This window comes from Maylandia zebra, linkage group LG5, assembly GCF_041146795.1.
Source record: "Maylandia zebra isolate NMK-2024a linkage group LG5, Mzebra_GT3a, whole genome shotgun sequence".
Classification (NCBI taxonomy): domain Eukaryota; kingdom Metazoa; phylum Chordata; class Actinopteri; order Cichliformes; family Cichlidae; genus Maylandia; species Maylandia zebra.
The window spans coordinates 8231192-8250629 of NC_135171.1; the positions used below are offsets into that span (position 1 = coordinate 8231192).

The window sequence follows — 19438 nt, forward strand, 5'->3', positions numbered from 1 at the left end:
AGCAGAATTGATATTGTCCTTGCAACATTGGAATTTCATAAATGCACGAATGGCTTGGCGCGCAAAGGAATAATGTCACAACAATGTGATTGGTCACTTGCAATGTTGAACCTGGAACAACATTTTCATGATGGTCTGGGAACAACACCAACACGAGGATATCAGATCATCCACAAACGACCAGCTTCTTCAATGATGAATGCCGATGCTTCACTGGCTGATGAGCTGAACACGTTTTATGCTCGCTTCGACGCCGCAGCAATTAAAACAACAAAAGGCTGCGCGCGCTCGGAGTGCACCAGTGAAGACAATGCATTCATCATCACAGAGCATGCCGTGAGGAACACCTTCAGGAGGGTGAACACCAGGAAGGCAGCAGGACAAGATGCAATCCCTGGCCGGGTCCTTAGAGCCTGCGCTGACCAGCTAGCAGCGGTGTTCACAGAGATCTTCAACCTCTCCCTGGCCCAAGCTGTGGTTCCCACGTGCTTCAAACAGTCCATTATTGTTCCAAAGAAACAACAGCCCGCTTGCCACAATGACTACCGTCCAGTAGCACTGACTTCAATTGTGATGAAGTGTTTTGAAAGACTGATGAGAGATCACATCACTTCTTCACTTCCTGCCACCATCGACTCACTTCAGTTTGCTTACCGGACTAATCGTTCCACAGACGATGCCATATCTCACCTGCTCCACACATCCCTGAGTCACCTGGACACTGGCAGAGGGAATTATGTTAGGATGCTGTTCGTGGACTACAGTTCAGCATTCAACACAATAATTCAATCTAAGCTTTTCACCAAGTTGACGGATCTAGGACTCAGCTCATCACTGTGTCAGTGGATCCTCAACTTCCTCACAGACAGACCCCAATCAGTGAGGGTGGGAAAACAAGTCTCCCCCTCCATCTCACTCAGCACTGGAGTGCCTCAGGGCTGTGTTTTAAGCCCCCTGCTGTACTCACTGTACACTTATGACTGTGTAGCCACATCAGACACCACCTCCATTGTCAAGTTTGCTGACGACACTGCTGTTGTGGGCCTGATCTCCGACAACATCGAGACGGCCAACCTGGAGGAGATTAGGAACCTGGAGACCTGGTGCCAGGAGAATAACCTCCTCCTAAACATCAGCAAGACTAAGGAGCTGATCGTGGACCTCACTACAAAGCAGGCGAGGAATTACAAACCCCTCATCATCAGTGGCACGCCAGTTGAGAGAGTGGACAGTTTCCGATACCTGGGTGTCCACATCACTCAGGACCTGTCATGGTCCTGCCACATCAACTCCCTGGTTAAGAAAGCCCGTCAGCGTCTCTTCTTCCTCAGAAGACTTAGAGACTTCCATCTGCCACTGAAGGTGCTCAAGAACTTTTACTCCTGCACCATCGAGAGCATCCTGACGGCAAACATCTGCACCTGGTTTGGGAACAGCACCAAGCAGGACAGACGAGATCTGCAAAGAGTGGTGCGCTCAGCCGAACGCATCATTCAATCAGAGCTCCCTGACATGCTGTCCATCTACACCAAGCGGTGCAAGTCCAAAGCTAGGAAGATTATGATGGACCTCTCCCATCCCAACAATGGACTCTTCTCACTGTTGAGGTCTGGGAAGCGCTTCCGCTCCCTTAAGGCCAAAACAGAAAGAATGAGGAGGAGCTTCTTCACCCAGGCTATTCGGGCCCTGAACCAGGTGTAGGACTAGACTCTCCCAAACACGTCACTATAAGACTGGACTCTCACACACATCACCACACGCACCACCACACATTTCCTATAATCCTATAATTCCTATAATTTATAATCCTTATCTTTATAATCTTTTCTGCTATTTGCACATTCTTTACTGTAAATTCCTAAGTTAATTTGTAAATTTTGTAGTAAACTGTAAATTGTAAATATTGTAAAACTTTTCTTCTGTCATGTAATGGTCGGGCATTGTACAGCTACATGCATTTCACCCCCATGTCATACTGTGTATGGTTGTGTGTGTGTGTGACAAATAAAATTTGAATTTGAATTTGAAATAGTTATATAGTTACTACAGGATGATTTCAATTCAATTCAAGTCAGTGTTGTATAAAGCACCAATTCACAACAGTCATCTTAAAGCACTTTACTGTACGGTAAAAACCTAAACATTAGAAAGAAACCCTAACAATCAAACAACCCCCGTATAAGCTCCTCCCTCCAGGCTCAGGGAGGAGCTTAAGTGAGACGTTGGGGAGCGGGGGGTTAAAATACATATCAGATTTAATATGTCCTACATACACACTTAAATAAGGCAGTGTGCATTTATTATAGGTTAAATTCCATTTTGCTCTTTTGCATGTTAAAATGAAAGAAATGACACTTTAATGAAAGCATAAAGTGAAGTAACTGCGCTGCTATTAAACAGTCATTAATGACTGCCCTTGAGCAATTAACTCAGTCGTTTTTAGTAACTGCAACATGACGTGTAATTAAAGAGTGTGTGGTCAAAAAGTGTTACTTGATAAGACAGCACCCACACAGGGGCTATTTGGATTTACTGCAACTCTGCTCAGACTGAAGGTGAGCAGAGGAGTGCCGAATCCATGAAACGATCTCTTATTAAAGCACATTAATTAGTTACAGTATTTAAAGCCTTTTATTAGAAAGAGCTGCACACAAAAGCTGTCCAAGTCTGTGTAAGCTCGCAGGCTGCAACCTATTTCTGTCTTCTCACTGAGCACTCATTTCTCTCGTGGCTTCGCTCGACTGTCTGTGCTGTGTGGCGTGAACGACTTTTGCTCCACGGGGACTTTTTCTGCAAAGGTAGAACTGTGAACTCTCACATTTTCAATAAAAATGTCTGCTGCAGCGCGCAGGGTTAAAAGCTTCTGACTCATCTCACTGAGCCCACGGAGGTGGAAATGGAGAAATAACTCGTGGGGAGGAGGACATCTCCTCGTGTAACTGGTGATATCTGCGTCTGGCTGATGTTTCATGTTTTTAATATGCACTCCAACCTAGACAGTTTCCTTTCAGTCAGTTGGCAAAACACAAATTAGTGTGAAAGCAGCGTGTGAGATGGAAGGCATTACAGGAATCCAAACCCTACCATCTATTATATTACAGTTTTTCTGTAGTGCTGTGACACGACATGTTTTAGCGCCTCACCTCTGAAAATGCTTTTCACGAAAGAACTCATACACACAGCAAAGTATTGATTTTACATCAAAATCAAATCGTTGCATGAATAATTCACTGCCATCAAAATGTCGTCTTCCTTTGAGATTCTTTAAACCAGGTATTTCAGTGACACTGAATACTCTACAACAGCGGTCCCCAACCCCTGGGCCTCGGACCGGTACTGGTCCGTGAGTCGTTTGGTACCGGGCCACGAGAGTTGAGGCTCAGGTGTGAAATGTATGGTTTTCAGGGCTTTTAATTGGTTTTCAGCGTTATTTTGTTATCGTTTTTATCGTTACCTCGGTTTTCCCGGGTTTCTCACGTGTGTTATGAATAAATCTTATTTTTTTCGGTACCAGTACTAGTTTTATTTTGTTGTATTTATCCGCGACACCTTAAAGGCCGGCCCGTGAAAATAATGTCCGCATAAACTGGTCCGTGGCGCAAAAAAGGTTGGAGACCGCTGCTCTACAACACTTAGATATCCTCAAATACTCTAAGTATTAAGAGTTTTCTCAGTTTCTTTTGTTCAGTTCTCAAATGACAGATGAAGGTTTTAAAAGAAGCTGTAAAATCCTTCAGAACAATTCATTACCTCTGCACATAAGAAGGAACATTTGCCATTCTGTTATCATCCAGATTTCTTTTTCTAGACATGATGGATTTCAGTTCACATGAGTTTCTTTGTTATTCTAGCGATCAGTTTCCATTCGTCCCTTGTCTGGGTTAAGTTCGTGGAGGCAACAGTCTGAGCAGAGAAGCCCAGACTTCCAACATCCCGGCCACCTTAACCAGCTCATAGTGTCGACAGATACGATCTCTCCAGCTTGTAATGGGTCTTCCCTGGGGCTTCCTCCTGGTTGTTGTCAGATACCCAAACTACCTCTGCTGGGTCCTTCTGATGACGAAGTTATCAGTTTTAATCTTTATAGTTTCACCTTTCAGTAAAACTTCCTGATGGAATTAATGTGATTCACTCCATGGTCCCTGCTTTGACTGCATTGTTATTAGTGCTTCCCTTTCATCTCCTTCCGTCTTGTCTCTCCTTCAGTGCCTTCGTCCTTTCTGTCTCTTTGTCTGACATCTTTTTTAGTGTCAGTCTTCACATCTCATCTTCATGTTGCTGTGTTTTGGACCTTTGATAATTTTACTTTCTGTTTTTGTCTCCTTCTGTTGTGATTGTCTGCCCTGCTCTCATCTCCTTTTCTATGACTTCCTCTTCTTCCTGTCTTCTGTGACTCAATGTATATATTGTCTCTGCCAGATCATCTGGTTGTCCACTCTACAGTCACGTGGCAGCACATTTTTCCAGCTAATGTCCAAACACTGTGTGGTTTATGATTGATTAACAGTTTCTTGTAACCCTGGTCGAGTTTTTATTGGACGTTTAATCATTTACAAACATGCTGTAAGTGATGATTTATAGATTACTATTTATGCATCATTGCTAAACCACAATAATTCACAGAACAGACACAGTGTAACACGTTTAAGCAACAAATTCATAGAAAATTAAACCAATCTGTTTTTGCATGTTAATCCACAGGCTTTGAAGTTTTATGATTCATTAAAAAAATTAAAAATTCAATTTTGGACTGTAGCATGGTTTTTGCATGCTGTGACACATATAGGCAAATGGTACAATGATTTGTATCAGTGTAGTAAGGAGAAAACAACAGATAATACAAACATGCAGGAGATTGATGTGGCGCGTGCACACACACACACACACACACACACACACACACACACACACACACACACACACACACACGTCTTATAATTCCACTGCACTGGTTTATTTACTGTACTGTAATACTGCAATTTGAGTTTTTACTTACCTCCATGGAGAAGCGTCTGTGCTGGGCCTTGCTGTGGTAGTGGAGGTGGGATGGAGACTGAGCTCCTGGAGTGGTTGGTTCAGGGCTCACTGGGCTGACATCATGAGATGGAGGACCCAGTCTGTCTGGAGTCAGGCCTGACAGAGGGGAAATATAATCAACGGTGGTGGGCCACCGAAAACTCTGAGAACAGCTTAAGATCTCAGTGGGATACGTTGACAGAACAGTCAGCGACTGGCACCTTAGCTCCTGTAAAGCGTCGGCATTCATTGAGTTTAAGCAGTAATTCAGTTTGGGTTTCTCTGCAGTCGTGGTCCTTTAATCACACAACTACAGCTGACTTTCAATATCAAGGGAAAACATCCATCCCCAACCCATGTAATTAAGTCCGACTTCAAAGCTGTACATCTGACCCTGATATCCATGTGTGCACAAATCTGTGTTTTTCCCAAGAAAACTGCCTTCTCCTTTTATGTTTAAAACTCTGCTTATGTACTTTAAATGCATAAGCATTTAAACTTTAAATGAAATAAGGACGTTTTTTTTAAATGCCCAACTAAACGGCATGTTTACAGGATGGAACAAAAGAGTATTCGATTTTATGGATATTTCGTCTTCCATTTGTGTGTGTGACTTTATTTTTTACAACCATTTTGATGAGACTTAAAGTTTGAATGTTGACCTGATTTGACTGACAGCTGTGCCAGCACAGGGGTAGTAGCTCCTCACTGTCCATAAGCTTCATCTCATCTGCAGCCTCCAGGCATGTGTATGTGCATTAAAATACAAAGCGCCCCTGTTTCCATGGAGATACTGCTTAACAAGGGAAGCAGGTCTCGTGTTAAGGAGGAGGTCTCAGACAGTAGGTTTCTTCCTAGCTTCCGCACAGCACACACTCACATTTATATGCATACATGCTAAACATTTACTGTGTAACTATGGCCTTTCTCAACCTGCCTACACACACCCAGCTCATTCATATATGCATACACATATAAAAAGATAACGCAAAACTAGAGGCAGGTGCTCAGATTTGAGCATGCCTGGTTGGGTTTGATGCAACGTTTTAACAGCACCGCAGAGAGGCTTTTAACAAGCCATGCTATGCGTTGTATTCAGTGACTGTCTAAATGGGCCGGGGGGATGAAATGACAACCTGTTTGCTGGTCATTTGAATATCACAGCTACAGCACTCCTTTGATCTCTTGATGCTAATTAGGGTCGGTGAAGGTGACACTGATATGAACACGCGCTAACAAAGTGTCACATTGCTGTGAAATATGGATGGATGCCTGCTAGAAATCTTGTTAGAAAAAGGACAATCCAATATGGTACGCAGCATGATGTTTTTGTAGCATTTCCATCTCAAACTGTGCTCATAGTGAGAGGCTGAAATAGGAACAAATGAGCGGGGAAAGAAATACCTTCAGTACTGACTTGGACATGTTAGATTATTTGCTTTTCATCAGTGTTGCACGTCGTCTGCACAGACAATTGACTGAGATGAATTTCTGATCTGGTATAGCTCCTTAAGGGAAAACACTTGACATTTAAATATCACACTTATACAAAAGCATATTCAGCAAAGCGGCTTTAAATTATCCATTAAAACAAAATCACTCTCACGTAGTTTCATGCAAACAAAAAAATATTCCTGCAATGTAATATAATAATTTTATAATGACAGAAAACAGCACTGAAAGTGTGTGTTTTTGTTCATGTGTGCATGAATCTATAGGTTACGCTGATGAGCTGATTGTACTCCGTGATCAGGGATTGTAATCGTCTCTGTTTGATGCTGCAATGTTTTTTTTAAAAAAAAAAACATGTAATAGAAACCAATGATTTGACAGGATACACTACATTAAAACTATTATAGTATGGATAGTGGGATCTTATAAGTTGAGCCTTTATTGACATCTTTATGACAAAGTACCATCGTATTACTACAATGATAGAGACAATTTACCAAAACAACATATATTATGCAACATATACTACACTGCCCTGCACTATTGTGTTTCACTATTACAGCGCTGTAGTATAGGTCTATATGTATAAGTAATTTTTCATCAGGTGTTTTCAGTCCTGTTGCCACACGTCTGTAAAATCATTCAGTTATTCATGTAATTGATTGTATTTTAAAAATAGACACGCCAGCTCATGTTTGCATGAATTATTTGACCACTTATACACTGCCAGTCAAAAGTTTGGACACACCTTTTCATTTAATGGGTTTTCTTTATAGATACAGTCATCAAATATATGAAGCAAGATATATGTGGCAAAGAAAAAAATGATCAATAACTCTAAATATGTATTATATTTTAGATTCCTGAAAGTAGCCACCCTTTGCTTCGTTGACAGTGCTCCAAACCGCTGGCCTTCTCTCGATGAGCTTCATGATGTAGTCACCTGAAATGGTTCTCCCTTCACAGGTGTGCATTGTCAACTGTTACAATTTATATTATGGAAAGAACCAATCAGAGAAATGAATAAAGAGAAATGACAGTCCGTCATTACTGCCAGGTCAGTCTGGAAATTTTCTAAAACTTTGAATGCGTCCCCAAGTGCTACGAGGAAACGGGGTCACATGAGGACCGCCCCAGGAAAGGAAGACCAAGAGTCAGCTCTGCTGCTGAGGATAAATTCATCCAAGTCACCAGCCTCAAAAAGTTAACACAAGTTAACAGCAGCTCAGGTTAGAGCCCAGAAAAATGCCACACCGAGTTCCAGTAGCAGACACATCTCTACATCAACTGTTCAAAAGGAGACTGTGAATCAGGCCTTTATAGTCAAATAGCTGCTAAGAAACCACTACTAAGGAAAAGCAACAAGGAGAAGAGATTTGTTTGGGCCAAGAAACACAAGGAGTGGGCATTAGACCAGTGGAAATCTGTGCTTTGGTCTGAAGAATGCATGTGTGTGGCGCTGTCACTTGGTGTTTGCTCGCTCTGAGGTAGAGTATCACTTCCTGTTCCTGCTCAAACACAGTGGTGTTTCTGAGTAGCTTATTTGCTTAGCAATTTAATTAACAACTTTTAAATACATTCTTTTTCATAGTATAATCTTCACGTGCTTCATCCGAAGCACACTTTCTGTGTACTCACTACCTACAGTAAGTTATAGCCAAAGTATTCACTCACTGTCTCTGTACTGTTTCGCTAGCTTAGCTTAGCTCGTAGCCGACTCGTTAGCACCATGGCTACTTCACCTGTCCATCCTGCACTTTCTTGCTCATTGTGTCAGATGTTTAGTTACTCCTCGGCCTCCTTTAGCAGTAATGATATCTGTAACAAATGTAGCATATTTGCAGCGCTGGAGGCCAGGATTACTGAATTGGAGACTCGGCTTCGCACCCTTCATTCACCCATAGCTAGCCAGCCCCCTGTAGCTGGTGCAGCCGAAGATAGCGTAGGCCCCGCTAGCTGTTCCCCGGCAGACCCCAAGCAGCTGGGGAAAGAGGGCGGCTGGGTCACGGTGAGGAGGAAGCATAGTCCTAAACAGAAGCCCCAGGTACACCACCAACCCGTTCATGTGTCTAACCGTTTTTCCCCACTCGGTGACACACCCGCCGGGGGTCAAACTCTGGTAATTGGTGATTCTGTTCTCAGACATGTGAAGCTAGAGACACCGGCAACCATAGTCAATTGTCTTCCAGGGGCCAGAGCAGGCGACATTGAAGGAAATTTAAAACTGCTGGCTAAGGGTAAACGTAAATTCAGTAAGATCATAATTCACGTCGGCAGTAATGACACCCGGTTACGCCGATCGGAGGTCACTAAAATCAATATTGAATCGGTGTGCAACTTTGCCAAAACAATGTCGGACTCTGTAGTTTTCTCTGGTCCCCTCCCCAATCAGACCAGGAGTGACATGTTTAGCCGCATGTTCTCCTTAAATTGCTGGCTGTCTGAGTGGTGTCCCAGAAACGATGTGGAATTCATAGATAATTGGCAAACCTTCTGGAGGAAACCTGGTCTTGTTAGGAGAGACGGCATCCATCCCACTTTGGATGGAGCAGCTCTCATTTCTAGAAATATGGACAAATTTATTAAACCCCCCAAAATATGACTATCCAGAGTTGGGACCAGGAAGCAGAGTTGCAGTCTTACACGCCTCTCTGCAGCTTCTCTCCTCCTGCTACCCCCCAAAAACCCATCTCCATAGAGACTGTGTCAACTCCCAAACAGACAAAAAACAAACTAAAAACCAGCAACAAACAACTTAAACATAAACAATTACAAAGAAAGAACAATAAAGTATCCACATCTGAACCAAAGAGTAAAACAGTGAAATGTGGATTATTAAATATTAGGTCTCTCTCCTCCAAGTCTCTGTTAGTACATGACTTAATAATTGATCAACAAATCGATTTACTCTGCCTTACAGAAACCTGGTTGCAGCAGGATTATTATGTTAGTTTAAATGAATCAACACCCCCGAGTCATTCTAACTGCCAGACATCTCGAAGCACAGGCCGAGGGGGCGGTGTGGCAGCAATTTTTCACACCAGCCTATTAATTAATGAAAGACCAAGACAGACTTTTAATTCATTTGAAAGCCTGATGCTTAACATTGTCCACCCCAGCTGTAAAACTCAGAAACCAGTCTTACTTGTTATCATCTATCGTCCACCCGGGCCTTACACAGAGTTTCTCTCTGATTTCTCAGACTTTATATCTAATTTAGTTCTGAGCTCAGATAAAATAATTATTGTGGGTGATTTTAACATCCATGTAGATGCTAAAAATGACAGCCTCAACATGGCATTTAATCTGTTATTAGACTCAATTGGTTTCTCTCAAAATGTAAAAGAACCCACCCACCACTTTAATCACACTCTAGATCTTGTTTTAACATATGGCGTAGAAACTGAACATTTAACAGTGTTTCCTGAAAACCCTCTCCTGTCTGATCATTTCCTGATAACATTTACAATAATTGATTACACAGCGGTGGAGAGTAGACTTTATCACAGTAGATGTCTTTCTGAAAGCGCTGTAACTAAGTTTAAGAATATAATCCACCCACTGTTATCATCTTCAATGCCCCGTACCAACATAGAGCAGAGCAGCTATCTGAACGCTACCCCAACAGAGGTCGATCATCTTGTTAATAATTTCACCTCCTCACTACGTACGACTCTGGATACTGTAGCTCCTGTGAAAACTAAGGTCTCTAATCAGAAATACCTGACTCCGTGGTATAATTCTCAAACGCGTACCCTAAAGCAGATGACTCGTAATCTGGAGAGGAAATGGCGTGTCACAAATTTAGAGGATCATCATTTAGCCTGGAGAAATAGTTTGCTGCTTTATAAGAAAGCCCTCCACAAAGCAAGAACATCTTACTATTCATCACTGATTGAAGAAAATAAGAACAACCCCAGGTTTCTCTTCAGCTCTGTAGCCAGGCTGACAAAAAGTCAGAGCTCTGTTGAGCCAACAATCCCTTTAACGTTAACTAGTAATGACTTCATGAACTTCTTCCTTCACAAATAAAATTTTTATCATTAGAGAAAAAATTACCAGTAATCATCCCACAGATGTAATATTATCTACAGCTACTCTTAGTACCATTGATGTTAGACTCTTTTTCTCTAATTGATCTTTCTGAGTTAACTTCAATAATTACTTCCTCCAAGCCATCAACGTGTCTTTTAGACCCCATTCCTACAAAACTGCTCAAAGAAGTCCTGCCATTAATTAATTCTTCGATCTTAAATATGATCAACCTATCTCTAATGATCGGCTATGTACCACAGGCCTTCAAGCTAGCTGTAGTTAAACCTTTACTCAAAAAGCATCTCTAGACCCAGCAGTCTTAGCTAATTATAGGCCAATCTCCAACCTTCCTTTCATATCAAAAATCCTTGAAAGAGTAGTTGTCAAACAGCTAACAGATCATCTGCAGAGGAATGGTTTATTTGAAGAGTTTCAGTCAGGTTTCAGAGCTCATCACAGCACAGAAACAGCTTTAGTGAAGGTTACAAATGATCTTCTTATGGCCTCTGACAGTGGACTCATCTCTGTGCTTGTCCTGCTAGACCTTAATGCAGCATTCGATACTGTCGACCATAATATCCTGTAGGTGTTACAGGTACTGCACTGCAGTGGTTTGTATCATATCTATCTAATAGACTCCAATTTGTTCATGTAAATGGAGAGTCTTCTTCACACACTGAGGTTAATTATGGAGTTCCACAGGGTTCAGTGCTAGGACCAATTCTGTTTACAATATACATGCTTCCCTTAGGCAGCATCATTAGAAGACATAGCATACATTTTCACTGCTATGCAGATGACACCCAGCTCTATCTGTCCATGAAGCCAGATAACACACACCAATTAGTTAAACTGCAGGAATGTCTTAAAGACATAAAGACCTGGATGGCCGCTAACTTTCTGCTTCTTAATTCAGATAAAACTGAGGTTATTGTACTCGGCCCTGGAAAGCTTAGAAATATGGTATCTAACCAGATTCTTACTCTGGATGGCATTACCTTGGCCTCCAGTAACACTGTGAGGAACCTTGGAGTCATTTTTGACCAGGACATGTCCTTCAATGCACATATTAAACAAATATGTAAGACTGCGTTCTTCCATTTGCGCAACATCTCTAAAGTTAGAAATATCCTGTCTCAGAGTGACGCTGAAAAACTAGTTCATGCATTTATTACTTCCAGGCTGGACGACTGTAATTCATTATTATCAGGATGTCCAAAAAACTCACTGAAAAGCCTTCAGCTAATCCAAAATGCTGCAGCAAGAGTCCTGACAGGGACTAGAAAGAGAGAGCGTATTTCTCCTGTTTTGGCTTCCCTTCATTGGCTTCCTGTTAAGTCCAGAATTGAATTCAAAATCCTGCTCCTCACATACAAGGTCTTAAATAATCAGGTCCCATCTTATCTTAATGAGCTTGTAGTACCATATCACCCTATTAGAGCACTTCGCTCTCGCTCTGCAGGCCTACTTGTTGTTCCTAGAGTATTTAAAAGTAGAATGGGAGGCAGAGCCTTCAGTTTTCAGGCCCCTCTTCTGTGGAACCAGCTTCCAGTTTGGATTCTGGAGACAGACACTATCTCTACTTTCAAGATTAGGCTTAAAACTTTCCTTTTTGCTAAAGCATATAGTTAGGGCTGGACCAGGTGACCCTGAATCCTCCCTTAGTTATGCTGCAATAGACATAGGCTGCCGGGGGATTCCCATGATGCATTGAGTTTTTCCTTTCCAGTCACCTTTCTCACTCACTATGTATTAACAGACCTCTCTGCATTGAATCATATCTGTTATTAACCTCTGTCTCTCTTCCACAGCATGTCTTTTATCCTGTCTTCCTTCTCTCACCCCAACCGGTCGTAGCAGATGGCTGCCCCTCCCTGAGCCTGGTTCTGCTGGAGGTTTCTTCCTGTTAAAAGGGAGTTTTTCCTTCCCACTCTTGTCAAAGTGCTTGCTCATAGGGGGTCATATGATTGTTGGGTTTTTCTCTGTATCTATGAAGCGCCTTGAGGCGACTTATGTTGTGATTTGGCGCTATATAAATAAAATTGAATTGAATTGAATTGAATGAGTCCAAAGTTGAGATCTTTGTTTCCACCCACTGTGTCTTTGTGCGACGCAGAATAGGTGAACGGATGGTCTCCACATGCATGGATCCCAGAAGCATGGTGGAGGAGGTGTGATGGTGTGGAGTGCTTTGCTGCTGACACTGTTGGGGATTTATTCAAAACTGAAGGCACACTGAATGGAAGACTAAGAAGGAGAGCGATGGAGTGCTGCACCAGATGGCCTGTCCTCCACAGTCACCTGACATATGGAGGCTGACCTCCAATCAAGATGGTTTGGGATGAGATGGACCACAGAGTGAAGGCTAAAGGACCAACAAGTGCTCAGCATCTCTGGGAACTCCTTCAAGACTGTTAGAAACCATTTCAGGTGACGACCTCATGAAGTTCATCGAGACAATGCCGAGAGTGTCCAAAGCAGGAATCAAAGCTAAGGGTGGCTGTTTTAAAGAATCTAAAATCTAAAACATGTTTTGAGTTATTTCACACTTTGTTTACTACATAATTCTGTATCTTTTCATTCATAGTTTCACTTCAGTGAGAATCTACAATGTAAATAGTAATGAAAATAAAGAAGAAACAGAAGAAAAATGTGAAGGTGTGTCCAAACCTTTGACGTAGTATGGTAGTCTACTTATTTTGCTGCACGAGAAACAATTCTGGGTTGAATTTAAAAAACCCCAAAAACCATGTTTGCTGATGCCGACCAAACTTTTTCCATCACCACACAAATTATGAAGTTGGCATACAGCAACAATAAAATGTTAAGGCATCACATGATTTTTCCATGTGATGCTTATATCCGAGATGTTTTTTATTCAAGTCTGCTACACTATGGGACATGATAAAATCCTACATGCTTCAGATGGAACAGAGCAAAACAAAAAAGAGAAATGATCAGTAAGAGCTACGAGTGGACTGTAAATATCAGGAGGTAGCTGGGTTTGTCTGCTTACCTCTCTCCTGACCTTCAGTAGCAGACAGTAATGCAGACTGATGGACTCTGGGGGGGTAAGACTACATAGCCAGCTGCTACTCCGTTAGACAGCTGAATAACATCCTCATTCAAATGTAATATTTTCATAGGAAGCAAGCACTTTAGATGCCTCATTTTGATTACTTATGTGGTAGTACACACGGACGCCTAAGGTATCTTATAATAACACGTCATAATAATACTGAATCGTCAAAATAGCACCGTAGCAGTAGGTGCTGTGCAAATAAAATTGAATTGAACCCGGGAACAAATGGTTGGAAATTGTGATGAAAGTTTAAATCAGATGCATTTTATAGACTCTGCACTGTTATTCCATCTCTCAGTATCAGACGTGGTTTACATAATCAAGCACAGGCACTCAAGGATCTACTTGTGAGTGTATTCAGCTTCCTGGTATTATCTACCCCAATTTATCCCACTATAACCCTTATTCCCCTTTGAAGCCTGCTGATCCTCTGGCTCCAACTTGGTGGTGGTACCAGTCATAGCCGGAAAACCCCCAGTTAATCTGTGAGGGTCTGCTACAGACACGGAAGGAAGGAAGGCTTTTGTATTAAAACCCAGAGCGGTGTTGCAGTTTGTGCTCTATTATTAGACACAAGCCATTCATGCTCACATGGAGACCAAAGATGCAAAGAGGTAGAAGAGCTCATGGGTTGGGAATGTGAATGGATTTGAATGCTTTTAATTACCCAGTGCTTTATTGTTTTTAAAAGCTCGTTCGGCCTCTGAATACTCTGAGAAATCAAACATTCAACAGTTAAAGAACAACATCTTCCATTTAAAGCTCGTGCTCACCTTACAACCTTAAGTCAGATATGCACTATTTTTTCTTTAAATCTAGAACGGCAGAAATATCTGGCTTTTCAAGCTCCTAAATGTTCCACCAGCTACCTGTTCTAACAGTAAAGTGATCAATTCCACCAACTCTGCTCTGGTCTTCTCTCTAGCTGCAGATGCTAAATGCTCCACTGCATTCAGCACCTAGTTGTTGACGTGTGGATTTTTGTTTGTTGTTTTGGTGCCAAAGGTTGTTGACGAGAGTGGACATCTTTGAATTGGCTGTTAAATCAAAACAATGCATAGAAAGTTGTTTAGTGAAGCAACTAAATGATGTTTGTATATTTAAGTTTACTTCCCTTGTCTTTTTCTTAATTATTGGTTATTTGCATCTGTGTTTCGTCACTCTCCCTGATTGCCTACTGTATATTTATACCCTCGGTCTCCCCTCAGTTCTCTGTTGATTATCAGTCCTTCCTCTCTTGGTTTGGACTTACGGACTTTGCTTATCAGTTGCCATTTGGACTTCTCTGGTACACCTGAATAAATGTTTGTCTTTTTCTTTATGAACTCTGTCCCACAACTCGTCCTTTGGGTGCTCAATTCCACATCATATGACACTATGTGGCTTAGCAGTGGATGTTACGACAAATCGACCATCGTAGTGAGTTTTGAAGAGTTATTTGCTGTTAAAATGTTTGCAACCGCAATGGTTTTCATAATCTGTGAAATTTCAAAATTGAACAGATAATTGTAGTAATCTCAGACAATGCTGGTGATTTGAGGGGGAAAGGTGTTCTTACCCTGAGTGTGCCGTATGTTGAGCTGGTTGATCTGCTCAGTGAACTCATTTTCTTCAATCGTCTCAGTCCGAGGAACCGACAAAGAGAAACGTCTCTTAAAGTTCTTCATCTTGTTCATGATGCTGAGTAGTTGACTCTAGGAGAAGACAAGCAGAGAGAGATTTCACAAAAACTTTCAAGGTGTAATAAAGCCATGCACACTACACTCGGTAGTCAGTCATTTTGAATGCAAACTATTTAGAATGAGTGCACTGGGTGAGATTTTTTCCTTTGTTCTTTTTGTGTTAGGGGGCTTTTGCATGACCTTGTTAACTAAAAATTGGCAGTAAACACATACCTCCATCCAGGCAAAGAGAATGATCGATGTAAAGAGGATAGCATCAATACAAGTAACTAAGTGTTAATCCTCCTTGGTACACCGTCTACATGGCACAGGCTGCAGGGCATGTTGTACAGCTCTGATCTTCATGTGCAGCTTGACCAAATAAAGTCATGTGTGTTGTCTGATAATGAGGCAGAAAGCAGCGGGAAAGCAGCTGATCAATATACTCCCTCTCTCAGTAGGTTACACAGCCAAATCCTGCCCTAGCAGTTAGTTTTTACTTTGTTGGTCTTGTTTTTTTGATCCTCCTCCTTTCCTGTGGTCTGTGTGTTGCACAGACTGGTATCGTAGGGTCGCCACCATTTCTTTACTATCTAAGATTTCCACATATAGCATATGTGTATATGTGTTTTTGCTCATTACTGCAAAAAGCTAAGAGATGTGTGTGGTGGGTTCAAATACAACCAGTACTGAGCCTTCGCTCATAAGAGTATTGCTATCTCAGAGAAATCTTCGTAGGTACTAAGAGAACGTGCGTCTGTACACAGTGCAGGTCAGACGGCCGCCTAGCCCAGTCAAGAAAATGTGAAAAAATGTATGAATGCACCAAGTAAAATACTGTGCTTGTCCATTATATATCCCTGTAAGGCATATATAATGTAAGGGATAATGTAAAGGAAGTTGTCATCTGTGATTACGTTAACCGTGTGTGAATATATAACTGAAACATTTCAAAAACTATTTACATTTTCCTAGAAAATGTCATGGTCCGTGGTCCTGTGTCTGTGGAATGCGTGATGCTCGGGTAGCCACACCCCCGGGCTGGGCCATCACCAGCACACCTGCTCTCCATCACGGTGACTACACGGAGATCTGCTTAACCCGGCGCTGACGGATGCTCCACGCCAGTCCGTTAGTCACCCCCACAGTGGTAACCAGACTTCCACGAAAAGCGTGCATTCTCTTCTGGATTGGAACTGTGTTTAACCTGCCTACTTTTGTCCAGGTTTCTACTCGGCGTCTGCTACCTGCCTGTCCTCCGGCTCAACTGGATCTCGCGGTGCTCACCTGGCCCATTCGCCATTCCCACGGACTTCCTGCCCCCACGGATTGCCACACTTCCCTCCCGAGCTCCCACGGTCCCGTTCTATCGTAAGCCCCCTACTCTAACTCAGTCCAGATGTGTTTTCCCCACTTCCCGGCTCCCTAGTAATCATCTCCCCTTTCTATTGCAGCCTCCCACCGTCCCGATCCCGGCTTAAGATAAGATAAGATAAGATAAGAGATAAGATAGAACTTTATTAATCCCTCGGGTGGGTTCCTCTGGGAAATTCGACTTCCAAAAAGCACAGCAACGACCGAAGTTACAGTTACAGAATTGTTATATATATATATATATATATATACACACACACACACACACACACATATATAAATACAGAGACAAATATAAATAAAATATACAAAGGGGATAAATAGAATAAATAGGAATAAAAAATAAAAATACAAGTGAATTGCACATTTCAAGTATTGAGTCTATTGCACTGTTGACTATTTACAAAAAGTATTGCACAAGGTATTGTACAGTGAGGTGAAGAGGCACTACAGCTTAGTTGTTCCCCCCTCCTTTGTCCTCCTGTTTCCCCTCCCTCTCCCCTCCAGAGAGGAGTTAAACAGTTTGATGGCGTGTGGGACAAAGGAGTTTTTAAGTCTGTTAGTTCTTGTCTTGGGGAGAAGCAACCTGTCACTGAACAGACTCTGAACAGGCTTCCTCATGTCATTGTTTCCCCGGGTTTTTAGTTTCTTGTTTTGCTCCCTAGTTTCCCCGGGTCGCCTTTCGTTGTTACAATAAAGTGTTTTTTCCTGTTAGCGCGGAGTCTGCGCCTGGATCTTTTCGTGCCCGCGCACCACGGCCCATGACAGAAAAGGGTCAAGGTTAGGGTTTGGAGCCAGGTTTGAGGTTGTTGGTGATGCAGAAGTCTTAAGAGGGTTAGGAGACAGTATATGGGCTCAAAATGTGGTCATAAATATTTTGTACTTGTAAATCGGTTTTGTACTTGTAAAAAAGATTTGTATGTGTAAAAAAGATTTGTGCGTGCGTAAAAAAGATTTGTGTGTGTGTGTGTAAAAAAGATTTGTATGTGTAAAAAAGATTTGTGCGTGCGTAAAAAAGATTTGTGTGTGTGTGTGTAAAAAAGATTTGTGTGTGTGTGTGTGTAAAAAAGATTTGTGTGTGTGTAAAAAAGATTTGTGTGTGGACTTAGCCAAAAAAACCCCTGCAAGTTACAACTACGAATTTTGACCCTATTTTTCTTCCTTTCATCTTATTGTGATTGACATGACATTGACCAAATGTAACAATCCAACCAGAGAACAGATGGGTTTGGCTGTGGGAGGGGCGCTTTTTTTGAACTGCAGGTCTTTGAAGGGAATAAATGCCCTTTTACATGCCAACCCAGCGTTTTCCTTCATCACCACGAAGGAAAACAGTCTGTGGTCGTCCGAGTTTGGTGATTTTTGTGTCACAGGACTACGTGTTTAATACAGGGACTTCCACAGCCTTTTCAACAGCGCTGCGGACGCGGGGGGGGGCAGTGTTTTGGAAATGACAGTCTTCATTACAAAGCTTTCTTCGTTATGAACTAGCATACATGTTTTTATTGAACATTTGAAGAACTAGCAAGAGAACCCACAAACTCTTGTAGTTCACATAAAGTCAGAGATAAAAACGACAAGGAGCAGGTGCATCTAGTACAGGTAGAGCTGCTGCAAAAACCCACAGAGCCCAGCAGCCAGCAACAAATTCTGGATCCTTTGCTTTTAGTTAGCAATTAGCATTAGCAGCACATCCTGCGTCCGATGTGAAAGGACTTTTATGCTGCGCACTGTGACTCACAGCAATGGTCCCGGGTCAGCCCTGACTTTGTGTTACACTAATCCTAAAGTAATAATGGTATTTCTAACCACTGACATACCACAACTTTTTCCTTTCAACAGCTACTGAAAGTTAGGGGACCTAGCTGCTATCGGATATTTATATAGAGATTACCCTTCAAGGACCTGCAGTTCAAAAAAGCGCCCCTCCGACAGCCAAACCCATCTGTTCTCTGATTGGATTGTTACATTTGTGATTGACATGACATCGACCAATCAGATGAAAGGAAGAAAAATAGGGTCAAAATTCTTAGTTGTAACTTGCACACAAATATTTTTTACGCACGCACAAATCTTTTTTACACATACAAATCTTTTTTACGCACGCACAAATTTTTTTTTTACACACAAATCTTTTTTACAAGTACAAAACCGATTTACAAGTACAAAATATTTATGACCACATTTTGAGCCCATAACAGTATTCTCTATTTTTAAGAACTCTGCCAGTAGCAGGTGCAATCTTCCAGCCCACTACCAAATATTTGAATATACGGATTTTAATGTACAGTGCAACCTGTTCTCACTCCTGAGTCTTAACCCCCGAGGTTTATGTCATCATCTTTGACAGCTCTGTCCCCCTTAGTGAATCAGAATATGTCCCTTTTTGCTTTTATTCAATTGCTCTCCAAGTCTCTGGTAATTAAGGAACATATTAAATGATCACACTATCTAAAAGAAAAGAAAAATATTCCCAAAAACTTAGTTTTGCCTCAGATGGTTAGCACAATGATGTGGTCAGGATCCATCCCTGGCACAATATAGCCTGCTGTACATGTTTTTAGCATCATTTCTCAGTGCACAGTATTGTATTGCTCTACAATACAATCCTGTAATCACTTTTATTTACAGAGTAGCGTTAGTGTATAGACATAACCGTTATACCCGGGCCCAACAACACATCCAGGGAAAAGGTGCAGAACAAAAGTAAAAGGAAAGCCTACTGCACTCAAAATCCTTCATTTGAAGGTTTTGCGATGGAGTCATCGCCACTTCATCTGCATCTGGTGACTTTTGCAGTGGCAACGTACAAACATTT

General features: G+C 41.9%; 1 protein-coding gene and 1 long non-coding RNA gene across 7 annotated transcripts in view; one reads left to right on the forward strand and one right to left on the reverse strand.

Annotated features, from left to right (window-relative positions):
- Nucleotides 1-19438, reverse strand: part of cdk18 (cyclin dependent kinase 18) — a 71103-nt gene that overhangs the window by 27699 nt on the left and 23966 nt on the right. For 4 of the 5 annotated variants that reach the window (XM_076883678.1, XM_014408696.2, XM_014408699.2 and 1 more), the window contains 2 exons: nt 15144-15279; nt 4997-5133 (listed from right to left, as the gene is read on the reverse strand). In XM_076883678.1, coding sequence (XP_076739793.1) covers nt 4997-5133; nt 15144-15261 — 255 coding nt within the window. In that variant the 5' untranslated portion in view covers nt 15262-15279. Of the gene's footprint in view, nt 1-4996; nt 5134-15143; nt 15280-15480; nt 15661-19438 lie in introns of those variants that run through there. The other variant, XM_014408695.3, reaches the window with a different exon arrangement.
- Nucleotides 7973-17287, forward strand: LOC105941108 (uncharacterized). Of its 2 annotated transcripts, none has more exons than XR_013098568.1 (4): nt 7973-8114; nt 12315-12933; nt 16222-16396; nt 16472-17287. It is a non-coding gene; the product is annotated as an uncharacterized LOC105941108 (long non-coding RNA). The 2 variants fall into 2 exon arrangements; XR_013098569.1 differs by having other exon boundaries at nt 12620-12933.